The sequence below is a fragment of the Odocoileus virginianus genome, chromosome 7, assembly GCF_023699985.2.
Source record: "Odocoileus virginianus isolate 20LAN1187 ecotype Illinois chromosome 7, Ovbor_1.2, whole genome shotgun sequence".
Taxonomy (NCBI): Eukaryota; Metazoa; Chordata; class Mammalia; order Artiodactyla; family Cervidae; genus Odocoileus; species Odocoileus virginianus.
The window spans coordinates 15513011-15529564 of record NC_069680.1 but is presented as its reverse complement, the minus strand read 5'-3'; the positions used below and the strand labels follow the sequence as shown (position 1 = coordinate 15529564).

The window sequence follows — 16554 nt, the reverse complement described above, 5'->3', positions numbered from 1 at the left end:
GCAAAGATACTGGAGTGGGTTGCCATTTCTTCCTCCAGGGGATTTCCCAAACCAGGGATCAAATCTCTGTCTCTTGTGTCTCCTGAACTGGCAGGAAGATTCCTTACCACAGAGCCACGTTCCTAGACCAGGGTGATAAAGGTCACGCAGCCTTGCTCTTAAACTCATCTTTGGGGGTCTGAGGTGGCAAGCCTGAGGCTGCCATGCTGTGAAGAAGCCCAGACTAGCTCACGTAGACAGTCTACATGGAAAAACCTTCAGGCTGATAAACAGATAACAGGAGAACGTCCTAGCCAGTCTCCAGCTGCTCCTCCATCCTCTCTTCCCAACTATTTCAGCTACAGGCTCCACCTGAAGACAACCTCACGGGAGATGCTGAGTGGGAACAGCCGGCCAAGCTGCTCCTCAATTCCTGACCCACAGGAATCTTGAGAGATGACGACTGTTATTCTAAGCCGTTACATTTTGGTTCATTACACAGCAATACAACCAGAGAGGAGGGCAGGAGACCTGAAAGGAGAGTCGTATCATAAATAATACCGAGGGCATAGGGCATTTGGAGCCAAGGATTTCAAATCATAACCTCTTGACAACGCAAATAAAAGTAATGGAGAAAGATTCCTTCTAACTCTAAATGAAGTAATATCCCAACTCACTCATGATTCGGAGCTTAAGCTTCTCAGAAGTAGGTCCATGACCCCCTTTCGTGGAATCTCTGGATTTTCCATACAGACGTGCTGAGGGCATCAAGGGGCAGGAGGGAACTTGCTCTGAAGCTGCATTTGTGTGGCAAGGGCTGTCCGTTTACTCAGGCAGTGGTGGCAAGGGGCTGGTGAGATGGTAAGGAAGTTCTGGGCCCTCCAAGGTACCCATTGATCCTGCTTTACCTTTTCCACTGTTCAATAAAACCAGAAAGCCTGTTGTTTCTGAGCACAAGACATCGTTTTAATTCCTCCAAGTCTCTGTTTTCTCTTCTTTGGTTAACCCACACTCACTCTGCAGAATTCAGACCAGGCATCGCCAACTCCAGAAAGCCCAACAGAGCAAAGAACTCCTTGTGTACCTCTACTGTCCTATTTAAATTTATAATTATACTCCTGTGTAGGTATGTATTCTCACCATGCTAAGAGAGAGATATTAATAGCTTAGATTTGTATCTGGTACTGCCTAAGGCCTGCCTTGTCCCAGTAGCTGGTGCTCAATAAGTGTTGGTGGAGATGAACGTGTAAAGACACGCTGGCTTCAAAGAATGTACCTGGTGACACCGTCACCATGTTTTTGAAACATCCCATACTCTTTCCTAATCTCAACCGGAAATCTCTCTCTGTGCCATGAACTCCCAGGGAAACACTTCATCTGAATTTCTCTCATGGCCCTTTCCCTCATCTTGGACCCTCATTCTTCCTCATTCTCCCACCTGGCCCATCTCTGTACCTTGGACCACACTTACATGGATTCCTCTAAGATCGCCCCTCCTGGATGGTCCACTCCATGGAGGCAGGTGCCTGGGCCAATTCCCATCCTGAGTACCGAAAACAGCACTTCACATGCTAGAGGTGGCTTGGGACAAGCAGTGTGTCTTCCCTGTCTCAGGACACTCACCAAGCCATTATTGATTCTGAAATCTCTTCCCTGGGGTTAGCGACTCTGCCTCCAACAAGCCTGTAAATGCATGCGTCTTAGATATGTTCAACAGGTGATATCAAGATGCACTCAAATGATGTAAGGACAACCTGCCAAAGTTCTCAGAAGCTTACTGTGCCCTTGAAGTAGGTCATCCTCAGGAGCAGGAGCTTTTCATCTACCCAGCAGGTATGTGTCATCAAACAAATATCACAAAGTGTCTTCCAGCCAGGAACAAGTATCTGGCAGGGAAACAGAAGTGTACAGACTCACTGACTACAGGTCTAGGGGTCTAGACAGAGAGCATGAGATATTTTTTCTTAAAATATGGAAACCAATATTGTTTATTAACAGAGGATTTCTGCCCCACTGTTTATGTCCCCCTGTCCAATCATCTGCCCCATCCACTAATCCTAATTTTATAATTTCATTTGCAAAGATTTTCACACAGAAGCTTCCTGAAATGTGGCACCATGAAAACATATAAAAAACATTTTCCATAAAATGCTGTGTTTTAAAAGAGAATCATAATGATAGGGAGGCTAATTTGGTTTACTTGGGATTATCTGCCAAGCCCTCCCTGCCTTTTTAGGGATTAGCCATTAATATATATCTTCCTTCTTTTTGTTGGGAGATTCAAGAGATATTGTGGCTCAGCTGGTAAAGAATCCACCTGCAATGTGGGAGACCTGGATTTGATCCCTGGGTTGGGAAGATCCCCTGGAGAAGGGAAAGGTTACCCACTCCAGTATTCTGGCACCTGGAGAATTCCATGAACTGTATAGTCCATGGGTTGCAAAGAGTCGGACATGACTGGGCGACTTTCACTTTTCACTTTCAAGAGATATTAAAAATTTGCAGTTGTTCATTTTTGTAAGATTAGGGAGAACTAACAATATGGTACAATTTATTCTTGAATATTCTTGATCCTACCCCATCATTACATGCTAAATTACTAAGTATCATTGAACCCAAAAGGTTAAAAAAAAATTATAAAAAAAAAATACATGCCTGGGGTTTAATCCTTTAAAATCATGGGTACATCTTTTAAACTTTAAAGTCATGGGCACATCTTAAAAGAGTAAACATTTAAAGTCAAATGTGGATGTGTTTTGGATTTAATTTTATGCACGTTACTTATAATTCCCAACATCAAAGATAATTCTAAGAGAACTGTGTATACAGTGCACATCACGTGAGGCTGAAAAAGTCGGCTCAAATAAATTGTGTAGATCAATACAATTTTTTACTCACATGAAGGATACCCACTAATATAATGGTGCATTTTGTTAGATCAGTGTTTTCTGACCTCACAGTGTTTGCCAGATACTCAGATACCATTTTCCTGACTTTATTGCACATGAGCACCACCTAAGCTAGTATTTACTTAACTGTTTTCTGTATGTCAAATTGAAATTGGCCTTTTAAAGAAAAAAAATTCACCTCCTCTCAAGCAATAATTACAGTAAAATCACAAGTTTGATGGCTACTTAAATTTGTTCTTTTGGACAAAAACTGGGCTATAAAGTAAAAGCTGCCCTGCTCAGAAGAGGCATGAAAAGTGGCTGATACTTTCATTTGATAAATATTTATTCAACAGCTACTATGTGCCAAACCCTCTTGCAGATGCTAGGGTTACAGCAGCAAGCAAAGCAAAGTTCCTGCTCTCGTGGAGCTTACTTTCCGTAGAGGTAAAGAGATGCTAAAAAGCCAAGAAGTATATAACTCAATTCCAGGGAGTGATATGTACTACGAAGACAAGTGAAGCAGGGGAAAGACACAGAATGACGAATTTGGTCAGAGATCCAACACAGCATGAAAAACAGTGGGCTGTCCAAAGCAGAGGTAAAAGTCCAGAGTAATAATAATAACTATTATTATTATTAATAGTAGTAATATTAACTGTCACTAGTGGTCTAGTGGTTAAAACTCCATGTTCCCAATGCAGAGGGCATAGGTTTGATCCCTGGTTGGGGATCTGGGAGTCCACATGCCACCCGGTGTGACAAAAAAAAAAAAATCACAGTATTAACAGTTTCCATTTCTACTCCTATAAAACTTGGTCATGTCCCTAGTCCTGTGTGATTTTCCTTCCTCAGACTGCTCTTCCAGGAGACTAGTGCTCATGGGCTGTTTTCACTGGGGATTACATTTATGGGACAGACTGAACCAGATGGGGTCACAGTGAGGAGAATCAGACCATCAGAAGTAACCAAAAGTGCTGGGGTGGGAGGAATGGAGGGAAAGAGTTGGGCACCAAGGGACATGGAGAGCGCCAAAGACTTCTGCCATTTTTGCCTCTGGTCTTATGGTAGCAACCTCTTGGGAAATCACTTCATATGCCAACTTTGGCATATGAACATGTGTTGTTCAGGGCTACTGGAGCATTTTCCCTTCATTTAAGGTGAAAGGAGCTGGTAAATAGGCTTAGATATTTTCTTTTTTTTTCCATTTATTTTTATTAGTTGGAGGCTAATTACTTTACAATATTGTAGTGGTTTTTGCCATACACTGACATGAATCAGCCATGGATATTTTCTTAAAACTCTGACTCTTAGCTTATTGCTGAAAACATCACTGATACTCTAAATTAAAACATATTAACAGAAGCATAGTCTGATCAGTAAACAGACGTTTCACTTTGACCACATGTAGTTACTTGGGTTCCTTGAAGGCTGACTGCAGGATGAGAACCCAGCTGGTATCAGGTTTCAGACAAGGAGAGCTGAGCTCTTAGGGCTGATGGACGTGACTGGCTGCAATCCTGGCTGAGACTTGATAGTTGTGTGACTTTGACCAAGTGACTGAACTTTGCTAAGCCTCAGTGTCCTCATCTGTAAAAGAAAATAATAATGCCTCCCTTACAGGTTTGCTCTGAGGGTGAAATGAAATGAGATAATGATTATACAGCACTTAGCATTTCGGTGCTCTTCAAATAAATGGCAATTAAGATGACAACAGCAATCATGACAATAATGATGATTAAGAAATCATACGCGAGGTGCTCCAGTTCTGAGGCTGAGAAGGAAAGTCCCGGTTTCTAGATTCCTAAGAGGCTTAAGTAGTGAGTGAGGACTGGTGCTCTATTGGGCTGGCCAGTGCCGCACAGTGGTCAGAGAGAGAAAGGGGCTTGAGAGGAAGGGGCTATCCATGTGGACCAGGAGCCCAGCCTCCAAACCCGAAGTTCTGAATGGGATGGGCAGTGATGGCTATTCCAGGTGAAGTCAGGTAGACAGGGAAACATGGAAAGAGGCTCCTGGAGGTAGGACATGGGTCCTGTATCAGGAACAGGAGATAGGTGTTCAACGGAACTCCTGAGTTGACTAGAAGGTGTATCTTGCAATCTGGGCCTGGTTGTAGAGGCCTCTTCATCCTAGATGCACCTTTTGCTCCACTGAAGTTTACAGCTGCTCAACATCTGTCCCTCCAAATTTAAAAACCACAATAGGAGAGCACATCCTGATGGTCTGAATCCATTAAATATGCATGCAGCACAACGAGATGCTATGCAGTCACAATGCCCTGACCCGACACCAGCCTCCATTAGCAGCAGAAGCAAACTGGTTCATGTTTCGGGTGGTGGAGGCGTGGAAGTGAAATGTGAGTGGAAAACTGGGGTGGGGCAAGCCTGTCCTGATGCCAGATTTTCTTTACAGGCCAAGTGTTGCACGAAGCACAGCTTCTTTAGGAGGGGACGTGCCTCTCTCCTCAGTTTCTCCTCTCCCCCATTTTATTTTTTTTTTTCCTTTCTTCCCCTTTGGATTATACCTTTGGTTGGATTTATATCATTTAGTCCACAGATGTTGAGTCCTATTGTGGGTCTAGCAGACAAATTATTAAGAAGATGAACATTTCCAGGAAGACTTTGATTTTTGTAACTCCACAGTCTGTGAGCTTTTACCAAAAATATGTGTTGGTTCTGTATTGGTCCCATCAAAGGAAATATGCAAGAATACATTTAAGTTACTGACTGACCAGCTGAATATAACATAACACCCACCACTTTCTGGCTGGTGGTAGGTCAAGAACTGAGAAGCAGCCTGAGAACCAGATTTAGGTTTGATTACTAATTTGGTGACTCATTCAAATGTTGAAGGAATAGTGAGGGCCTTGTGTTCCCTACTCTAGACTTATCTTACTGGGCAGCTGGAGGATTGATAAAGCGAGGCTTATAAGTGATTGCTACTTCCGTGAAAGTAAATATCAGAAATATCTTCAGCTGGAGAATGGACACAGAATTGATGAGGATAAAGAGGGACAAGGATTAACACAGAGAACCACACAGGCATCTGGATAGTAGGAAGGACTGAGATGACGCCTACTGTGTGAGTTTCTCACAAACTGTAGGCTCGATCTCTATGAAGAATGCATTTTCTGTTGTCCCAGAGGACAGCCTAGGAGCTGTGAACAACATGACAGAGAATAACTAACTTAAACAGTCATTTCTTTGCTGCTTTATTCCCCACAGGATATGAAGTGGTTTACACGAACCACACCAGTTGTGTGTGGAAGGTCACTGGTCTTGGACTTTGCTTGGCCGTTCACTCACACTGTATGGCCCGAGAGTAACCTTGAAGCTCATCAAACTGGTGGACAGTGCATGTAGGAGTGATTTACCAAGAAGAATTTGCTCTAGAAATCAGGGGTGATTATTATTTATAGCAGGAAAGCTTTTCGTTTAATATGTAAAATAAAACATGGTAAACAAACATAACTATGAGATTAAAAAAGCACAAAGTTTGACCTACACTGACATGGACCCCAAACCTTAACAGTAGGAAGTTTTTCTCACAGTAAGCAAAGCCATGATCTGGTCCTAAAAAACAGTACATTTGTTAAACTGAAAATGCTCTAAATTACCCCTTGGTAGGGGCTATTCTGCACAATCTGATGATTTGGGATTTCATCAACTTAATGTCACTAGATATGCCTTATAATTAGGATAAAATATTTGAAAAGTTTTAAAAATGAGGTTATTCATTAGCTCATTGATTTTTTCCTACAGATTGGGAGCCTGAATTTAAATGATACCCAAAAATATAACAAGGTACACTCAAAGAGAGAAGACCTCGTTGTGAGTCCTTAAATGGAATGCAGTAGTTTAAAATGCTATTACTATTCAGATTCTCTGAGAACATTAAAACTGCCCATTAAATAAAAATCTAATAATTGGCCTTACTGAATTGTGACATTTTGTAACCTGTTCCAGAATGCAGAAAATTGTGGAAGAGTTCTTTTGAGGCAGAATTTGATTTGCAGTGTAATATTATTCCAAAACCAAGGTCCCCGTTTTCATACACACAGAACAACAATGCAGACTGACTGACAAAACTGAGGAAAGTTCTGGAGACAGAGCTAAGGTGGAGGGCTCAAGGCTCTTCATGTTAAGTTACATTACTGATCTGGAAAAAATAACCAACAGGCAATGAATGGCATGAGCTGAGAGTGAACCTCAACTTGGAACTGACCTCTCTCTTCAGGTATTGCTGCCGCTGCTAAGTTGCTTCAGTCATGTCCAACTCTGCGCAACCCCCATAGACGGCAGCCCACCAGGCTCCTCCGTCCCTGGGATTCTCCAGGCAAGAACACTGGAGTGGGTTGCCCTTTCCTTCTCCAGTGCATGAAAGTGAAAAGTGAAAGTGAAATCGCTCAGTCGTGTCCGCCTCTTCGCAACCCCATGGACTGCAGCCTACCAGGCTCCTTGGTCCATGGGATTTTCCAGACAAAAGTGCTGGAGTGGGGTGCCATTGCCTTCTCCGCTTCAGGTATTACTTAACGACATAACTAAGATAGGTCATTCCATGCTTTTATATAAGCCACCAGCGATTTCCAAACTTACTTCACAATATCATTAAATAAATAAAATTTAAGGATGTTAACTGTCGGAGAGTTGGTAGCTTGAAGTCAGGGGTTAAAAATTCTCATGGGCCTATAGTTACCGAGCACTTTCTATGTGTAGGTATCTGTGTCCAGTGTTTTCAAGAGTCATATATGAGATGTATATGGTCTGATCAGGAATGATGGGGGATCCTCTCATCTACCTGCCTGCTCCCCTCCTCCAAGATTAATTTCAAATAAAACTTACTAGAGAAATTTGAGGGCCAACAGCCCATGGTTTAGAAACCATGAAAGTGAAAGTGTTATCGTTCAGTCGTGTCTGACTCTTTGTGACCCCATGAACTATATAGCCTGCCAGGCTCCTCTGTCCATGGGATTCTCCAGGCAAGAATACTGGAGTGGGTATTCACTCCCTCCTCCAGGGGATCTTCCTGACCCAGGGACTGAACCTGTATCTCCTGCAATGCCAGCAGATTTGTTTTTACCATCTGAACCACGAGGGACACCCTTGGGGACAGCACAAACTTGCTAGCTCTGGATTTCTACCCACAAACTCAGAATTGCTGTTTGCATTTTCATGAGAGAAACTGTAAGAAACATTAAACTGCTAAATGGGATAAACTACAAAATGAATAAATAAATATACATATATATATACACACACACACAACATAATTTTTGTATAAATAAGATGAATAGCACTTATTGGTGCATTCGACCATCAAAAACTAGGCCACTGAATAGTGGAAATATTTTAAATATGCCATGTCATGCAAAATTTTCTTTAATTCTTACTTGGAATATTCAGGGACTTTTCTGGCAAAAGTACTGTGCAATGCTTTGATCAGTATGCAGAATACATCCTTTAGACCTTACCTTATCACTGGTAAGGAAAATAACCAAAACAAAGAATCCTATCAAAGAGGTAGTTGATATGACATAAAACATTAGAGATGAGTGTTTGCATTTTTATCACTTTCAGGAAAATAGTCCTCTCTGTAAGGAATGCACAGGGTCTTTCTTGAAAAAAAAAATGAGGCATTAACACAAATATTCTCAAGCTCACATTTACCCTCGTAATCAATGTAACTTGTTTACCTAGACCTGTTACTCAACTTATTTAAATACATCCAAGTATAAACTATGGATTTTGCATATCAGAGTATGGCAGAGGCCCAGTCTTTCAAAAAATACAAATGTTTCTAGATTCTTTTGTGTGTCGGCAAACCCATAGTAAGACACATACCCTACACACACACTACAGAACTATTTTAATTTGTATGTGAGATTACATATTTTATAAATCCAGCTTAACACAGTGGAAGGATAGATCTGTTTATATGAGAGAGAATGGCTCTTCATGTTTAACCTCTTGAAGAAAGAATTGTCTTCATGGGCAAGAAAGAAAAAAAAAAACTTTCTTTGGGGCAAAGAATGTTATCAACCTTTTACCTAAATAAACTTCGCTGGAAACAGAGTAGAAAAATTCCATCATACACTTAATAAAGTGCAGCCAGAACTACAGCAGCTAATTCTGATCTGATGTTTTACAGCTGACAGTAGAAAAAATGAAAAGGCAAAAATGTGAACCAAACACACTTTTATAAGCTAAATCTGAGACAAATAATTCTGGCAGATTTTATATTCTTTATGTTGAAACACAGCATCTACCAAATGAGGATGACAACTTAACATTTCTTATTTGGAGTAACAGTAAACTACAGATGGGTTTCTAAAACTTAAAATACCAATAATATATTCAATTGTTTGTAGGTAAAATATGTATGGGCTTCCCAGGTGGCTCAGTGTAAAGAACCTGCCTGCTAACGCAAGATATGCGGGTGTGATCCCTGGGTTGGGAAGATCCCCTGGAGAAGGAAATGGCAACCCACTCCAGTATTCCTGCCTGGGAAAATCCCATGGACAGAGGAGCCTGGTGGGCTATTGTCCACTGGGTTGTAAACAGTTGGACACAACTGAGTGACTAAACAATACCACTAAAAATATGCACAAAAAAGGCAGGGAAAATGCATTCTCAAGTGTTAGCAATGGTACAGTTCAGAAAATGAGTCTTATTTCATATGTCCTTTATACCTTTTGGAAGTGTCAGGATATGCAACAATAAATATGAAATCAATATTTAAAAATTAATATTTTAAAAATATGTAGGTTCTTCTCTGTTTTTGTATTACAAATATTTCAATACATTTTTTAAATATAAGAAACCTATAGGAAAGATAACAAAACCAAAATCTTCTGAAGTCTATTTTAAGCAAGTGGGAACAACAGAGCAAACAGTGCCTCGTGTACGGGATAAACATTTCTGACGCTTTAAAGAAATGCTAGGCGGCTGGTCTATGCTTCTGGGGCAGCAGAGAGGGTTTGGGTATGGATGCTGTATGAAAGCAGAGGTGAAGTTAGGCTATTCTGAAAACCCATGAAAGATGGAGAAGCAGTGGCTTGGTATCACAAGTCCAGGTTTTTTTAGAGCTTATCAGTTGTAAAGGCACAATTATAGTTCAGAGTGAAAAAAGCCGAATGTATCAGTAGTATGGTGGGGGAAAGTCCTGGAGGGAAAGAGGAGGTCAAAACGCTTCCAAGTTTGGGTCTGACATGCACACACTGCTATATTTAAAAGAGATAACCAACAAGAATGTACTGTTAAAAAAGATGATTTTAAAAATCCCTTCATGAAGGCCAATATATGTGAATAGCTCTGTCTCTCTTCCACTTAAACCAGAGATTGTCTCCCTTCAATTCAAACGACAAAATATTGAAAGTACAGAGACCAAAGTCGTTAAGACTGACTAAGAGATCTCTACCGACTATAACAGGCAGGAATGGCAGAGGCTCAACGGTTCTTTAATTAGCACACATTGATTAATTTAACCCACGGAACCACTGTCTCCTGTTACTGCTAATTTTGTTTTTGAAGTCAAATGAGACAAAGTAGCTGAGGAGTAATTAAAAGTGTCCAGTCTCTTCATCCCTGTGGTATGTGGAATGAATAGCCCTCCACCGCTGAGGTGTTCTGAGATGTTCTCAGGCGGTGGTCACTTCACACTAAAAACCCTAATATGAATGGGCCTGTGAGCTGCCCTTCTAATGAGACACGGGAGAGAAGAGTATAATTTGTAATTTTTTTCAAATATTGTCTAAGAAGGGCTTCCCTGGTGGCTGAGCTGGTAAAGAATCTGCCTGCAATGCGGGAGACCTGGGTTCGATCCCTGGGTTGGGGAGAGCCCCTGGAGAAGGGAAAGGCTACCCACTCCAGAATTCTGGCCTGGAGAATTCCATGGGCTGTATTGACCATGGGGTCACAAAGAGCTGGACACGACTGAGCGACTTTCAATTTCACTTTCACTGTCTAAGATGCGGATGGTCGGTTAAATAGAACTGTGATGGAGAGAAATGCCAGTCTATGTTTGTGACGCCCTGCCTAACAAGAAAAGCAGTAGAAAGAAGACTGAGGCATACAGGTAGACCTAATTTGGAGGCTTCACAGATATTATCTTTTTTTACAATTTGAAGATCTGTGGCAAAAAAGTCTATTGGTACCATTTTCCAACAGCATTTACTCACTTCATTCATGTTTGTGTCCCATTTTGGCAATTCCTGCGATATTTCAAGCTTTTTCATTATTTTTATATTTGTTAGGGAGAACTGTGATTAGTGATCTTTGCAGTTACTATTATGACTTGCTGAAGGCTCAGATGATGGTTAGCAAGTTTAAGCAATAAAGCATTTTTAAATTAAGTATGCACATTTTTTAAACATATGATGCTAATGTGAACTGAAGAGACTACAGAATATTGCAAATGTAATTTTTAAAAAGTTGGCTTAAAGCTCAACATTCAGAAAACTAAGATCATGGCATCTTGTCCCATCACTTCATGGCAAATAGATGGGGATACAGTGGAAACAGTGTCAGACTTTATTTTTTGGGGGCTCCAAAATCACTGCAGATGGTGATTGCAGCCGTGTAATTAAAAGATGCTTACTCCTTGGAAGGAAAGTTATGACCAACCTAGACAGCATATTAAAAAGCAGAGACGTTACTTTGCCAACAAAGGTCCATCTGGTCAAGGCTATGGTTTTTCCAGTGGTCATGTATGGATGTGAGAGTTAGACTGTGAGGAAAGCTGAGCGCCGAAGAATTAATGCTTTTGAACTATGGTGTTGGAGAAGACTCTTGAGAGTCCCTTGGACTGCAAGGAGATCCAACCAGTCCATCCTAAAGGAGATCAGTCCTGGGTGTTCATTGGAAGGACTGATGTTGAAGTTGAAACTCCAATACTTTGGCCACCTCATGAGAAGAGTTGACTCACTGGAAAAGACCCTGATGCTGGGAGGGATTGGGGGCAGGAGAAGAAGGGGATGATAGAGGATGAGATGGCTAGATGGTATCACCAACTCGATGGGCACGAGTTTGAGTAAACTCTGGGAGTTGGTGATGGACAGGGAGGCCTGGCGTGCTGCAATTCATGGGGTCGCAAAGAGTCAGACATGACTGAGCGACTGAACTGAACTGAACTGAATTTTTATATGCATTGGAAAACCAAAAAAAAAAAAAAAAAAAATTCACGTGAGTCTCTTTATTGTGGTGGTCTAGAACCAAACCTACATTATCTCTAAGGTCTGCCTGTATTTGGGGCAGTAGCAGTTTCAAAACTTGGGGTGTTGGGGGGAACCCTTATTTTTTCAAAGAAAACTTTTTTCACAGGACTACAGACATCCCCAGCAGATGACCAGATTACTGTGGAGCTGCTCCAGATAGGAGTCCTGCCTGTCTGGTCTTCTCTTCCTCCTTGGCAACCTTCAGGTACATAAACAAAATTTTAGGATTCCTTGGAACACAACTGGAGAATCACTATTTCAGAACATGCCTGCGGGGTACTGAGCACTGGCTCATTCCATACACTTTTGGATCCCTTCTAACAGCTATTTTTGACTGTGAAGGCTAGAAACTAAGAACTGCATTTTCGAGATTCTCTTGCAACCAGTTTTCAGACATTGCCTAGGTTCTGCAAGGCAGATGCCTGTGCAAGACTTGGCAAGGGATGTGAGCAATGAGGAACTTGCATGGGAGGTAAAAGGCACTTCTCTAAGAGTGTGTGTGTGTAGGGGAGGGGCTTGCATTTGGCTCTTCTGGGAAAGTTCTGGAAGGGACTATGGAATCGGGTTCCTGTATCCTGGGTGCCACTCAGTGTAAGACTGCAGCAGTCAGCAGTCTGATTGGTCTCTTCTGCTGGCCTGTAGCATTCAAAGAACTTTACCATTTTCCCTAAGAACTCTATACACACTCTAACAAAACTCTTTCCATTTAAATTAGATAGAAATTCTGTCCTCCTGAATCTAAGAATGCTAAATAAGACAGCATCAGAAAAGAGACCTTAATTATCTCATTGACTTATATGAAGTATCTTCCACATCACCCAGGTTTGTGTCCTTACTGAACCTAGAACCATTTTTATCACACAGATACTGAATAAACATTAGTTAAATCATACCACTATAAGCACAGCATTATGCTGGATTATTTTTAATTATCATTCAGCTACTTATTAGATTTCGAGACAAGGTCTAGATAATGTAGGTAGGACACACCTCAATAAGCAAGCAGTTGAACCATTATAATTTTTAACTATGCTCAATTTCTCATCATTTGGAGGGGAACAGAAACAAGTCAAAAGCTGTCTTTTTAAAGATATAACAGAGACAGATAGGAATGTAGAATTATTAAGGTGACTGACAATGAATCTGAATTTGATCACAGTAGAATGACATGCTTAAATTTCTATGTCTTATCAAAAAATAACAAGAAAAAAGAAAAAGAAAAAAATGGGTCCCTTAATCTCTAAAAATAATACATGGTCAGCACGGTATCATATATATATATATATATACACACACATATATGTAAGTGTTATCTAAGTTTTTGATTACAGATAGTTAGTTTTCTTCATTTTAGAAAAGACTATGTGAAAGGACTTCCCTTTTCTATGTTTTATACACAAACTGTTTCATTTTCCGAAAGTGGTTAGACAAAGGGTCAGACGATAACTTTAAATATTTAAACTGGTCAATGACAGTCAAGTAGTCAAGAACTTCTCTAGTTTATTGTTAAATATGCATTGCCTTAGAGGTAACCTTAGTACCTGGCACAGCTTCCTAATGAGTTATTAGTTATGAAACTATGAAGTAATTTTGAATTTTAAATAAGACTGGAGAATAAACTTGGGTATAGCAAATTAAAAGCACCATAATTATGCAATATCATGAGATGTTTTATATAGTCACACTATGCATATATCAAAAATACATTAATAAACTGAACATATTAATAAAAAGCCAAGTATGGCCCTTCAAGACCTCAACACTAATTGGAAAGGATTTTGACAGAACGTCTTGAATAACATTCATTATATCAGTTTTGGCAAGCTACTTTTCAGTTACCTAAATGATGATTATTTCTACATTCCACAGTGTATCTATCAAAATCCAAGATCTGAAAAATATCATTAGTGAGGATGAGTGAAGTAGTAACTGTTCAAATGGTACAACCTGAATTTGCATTCATTAGTGTAAGGTAGGTGACATGTGTGGGGTGCTTTATTTCTGAAACATTATGTATATACTGTTCACTTAAAATATATCATACATTTACATGTTGTACATTAATTATATATGTGTATGTATGTGGTCAGTTGCTGAGTCGTGTCTGACACTCTGTGACCCCACAGACTGTAGCCTGCCCAGATCCTCTGTCCATGGGATTCTCCAGGTGAGAATACTGGCATGGGTTGCCATTCTCTCCCCAGGGGATCTCCCAGACTCAGGGATCGAACCCAGGTCTCTTGTGTCTCCTGCACTGGCGGGTGGATTCTTCACCACTAGTGCCACCTGGGAAGCCATATAATTATATAAATTATGCACTATATTCCAAATTCTAGCTCTCTTTTTAAGGTCATGCCTTAGAATCACTCTAAAAATGTTTCTCAAAGTGTGATAACTTAAGTGGATTTAATTATTAAAGAAAACGTTTCATGACAAGGGCAGATTAACCTCACAATGAAACACACACACACACACACACACACACACACACACACATCTAGTAGTAGATTCTACTGGTGAAAAGTGCAACAGGTATAATTTTGCCTACAATAATTGACTCCTGTAACCAAGACACAGATTTATCCATCTTTTCTTTGTCACTGGGCTTAAAGTCATTGAAAATACAAAGCACTAGATCACCATCTAGTTTAAAATAAGAAAGGTTGAGCCGAAAAGGAAGTCCAATTAGTTAACACCAGAGGATGCCAAGTGCCTATTACAGGAATACAGTTTATTAAGGTTAAAACAACAACAATAAAACACCCAGGCAACTGTGTGATATATGAATGTCTCTAACTATTCTTGATTTTAATACTGAATTTGGTTCCACTAAAGTTCCCCTCTTGAGGTGAACTGTTATACGTTATCTCTTTTATAGATGGCCATTGGTGCCAAGCTTGTTGAAAGATATTATTTTGCGAATACCTAGGCTTTACCTTTCACCCAAATGGAAGCCTTACTCAATAAATAAGCAACCTGATCCAGGTCATGAAGTTAGATACTAGAGAAAGGAGGATATTGCAACCCAAGTTGACTGTGGCTCCCCCACCCCACTCAGATTCCCCTAGACAAGGAGGCCTTTACTTCCTGGTTCTGTTAGCTGGGGTCTTGACTCATGGACTTCCTAGGCTCTCTTTTCTTTTCCTCACTGAGAAGAAAACTCTCATACAGCATATTCATGATCGTGCTGCTACGGTATAAATTAAGCTTATGAATGCTGTCCTTCACTTATTGCCTCTTTCTCTCACACAGTGGTATTTGTAACTCACGAGCTGTAGGATTTCCAAAGCTGAGTGATTTGTAATGTAATACTTCTAGAATCTCCAGAGTAATTTCAGCATTAGTTACAAATAAAAGTTGGCTCTCTGCATCTCTTAACCTTGGGAACATGAACCTTTAAGATGAGGAGATCAAATACCAACATTCCCCTAGGACTGCTGTGCACATCTGCATTTCTGGACATAGGACTTTTTTTGTTCCTAATCAACTGTAATCTCACTTCATAACTCCTACTCTTGGCTCAGTGCTACCTAGATTTCCAGGCAAGCAAAGAAAGGAGGGTTGAGGATTTTGTGCTTAGAGGTTTGGAAATTTGGCAAATGTTACACTAAAATGCAAGTATTTGATCTTGAACGTCAATAGAATGAGATTCAGTTGAAACACAAAGAAACCAAAGTGAGGCTGTAGATTCCAAATCTGCACCTGTATTCTGATGTTGCCAGGTATTTGTACTAAGAATTCTGTGTACAGGGCAAAAGGGAATGAAGAGTTTCCCAAATTTTCCTCTGGGATCTTCCAACCATTCAAAGTAATTACTAATTCTTGCTCACATCTATGAGTCAGGCATCCAACAAGTGTTACTATTCGTGGCTGGTCTTATTCTGTGTTTAAATGATCTGATCATTAGTCTCTGCATCTGGGTCCAAACTAGTTTAACATGGAAAGTTAGTTCAAGGATTGCAGTCACCTTTAAGTTATCTTTAAAGCAAGCTAAGGTGATACCTTGAATTTATTAATATAGGACGATGAAAACTGCCCTTCCAATTCACCAAACTCAAGGCTGGCATTCTTTATACAATTTCCTAAACACTGACCTTCCAGAATCCAGTCATTGAAAGGACTGACACTGAAGCTGAAGCTCCAATACTTTGGCCACCTGATGTGAAGAGTTGACTCACTGGAAAAGACCCTGATGCTTGGAAAGATTGAAGGCAAAAGGAGAAGGGGGAGTCAGAGGATAAGATGGTTAGATAGCACCACTGACTCAATGGACAGGAATTTGAGCAAACTCTGGGAGACAGTGAAGAACAGGGAAGCCTGGCATGCTGCAGTCCATGGGGTTGGAAAGAGTCGGACATGTTTTAGCAACTGAACAACACAAGAATCCAGTCAATGAAGTAGAGTTTATTTTCAAATAATTTGCCATCCACTGAAATTCCTTTAGACCTGAAAGCCATAGAAGTTAAGTGATTCTTA

At 40.4% G+C, this 16554-nt stretch overlaps 1 protein-coding gene across 8 annotated transcripts in view; it reads right to left on the bottom strand.

Moving 5' to 3' along the window:
- VTI1A (vesicle transport through interaction with t-SNAREs 1A) overlaps positions 1 to 16554 on the bottom strand; it is a 364408-nt gene that overhangs the window by 100810 nt on the left and 247044 nt on the right. The window contains exon 9 of one of the 8 annotated variants that reach the window (XR_011488635.1): positions 1758 to 1865. The exons of 5 other annotated variants lie outside the window; for them this stretch is intronic. Coding sequence is in view for 1 of the 3 variants with exons in the window: in XM_070470172.1 (XP_070326273.1) it covers positions 4454 to 4457 (4 nt within the window). In the remaining 2 variants the exon portion in view is untranslated. Of the gene's footprint in view, positions 1 to 1757; positions 1866 to 3803; positions 4458 to 16554 lie in introns of those variants that run through there. 2 more of the 8 variants (XM_070470174.1, XM_070470172.1) reach the window with 2 other exon arrangements.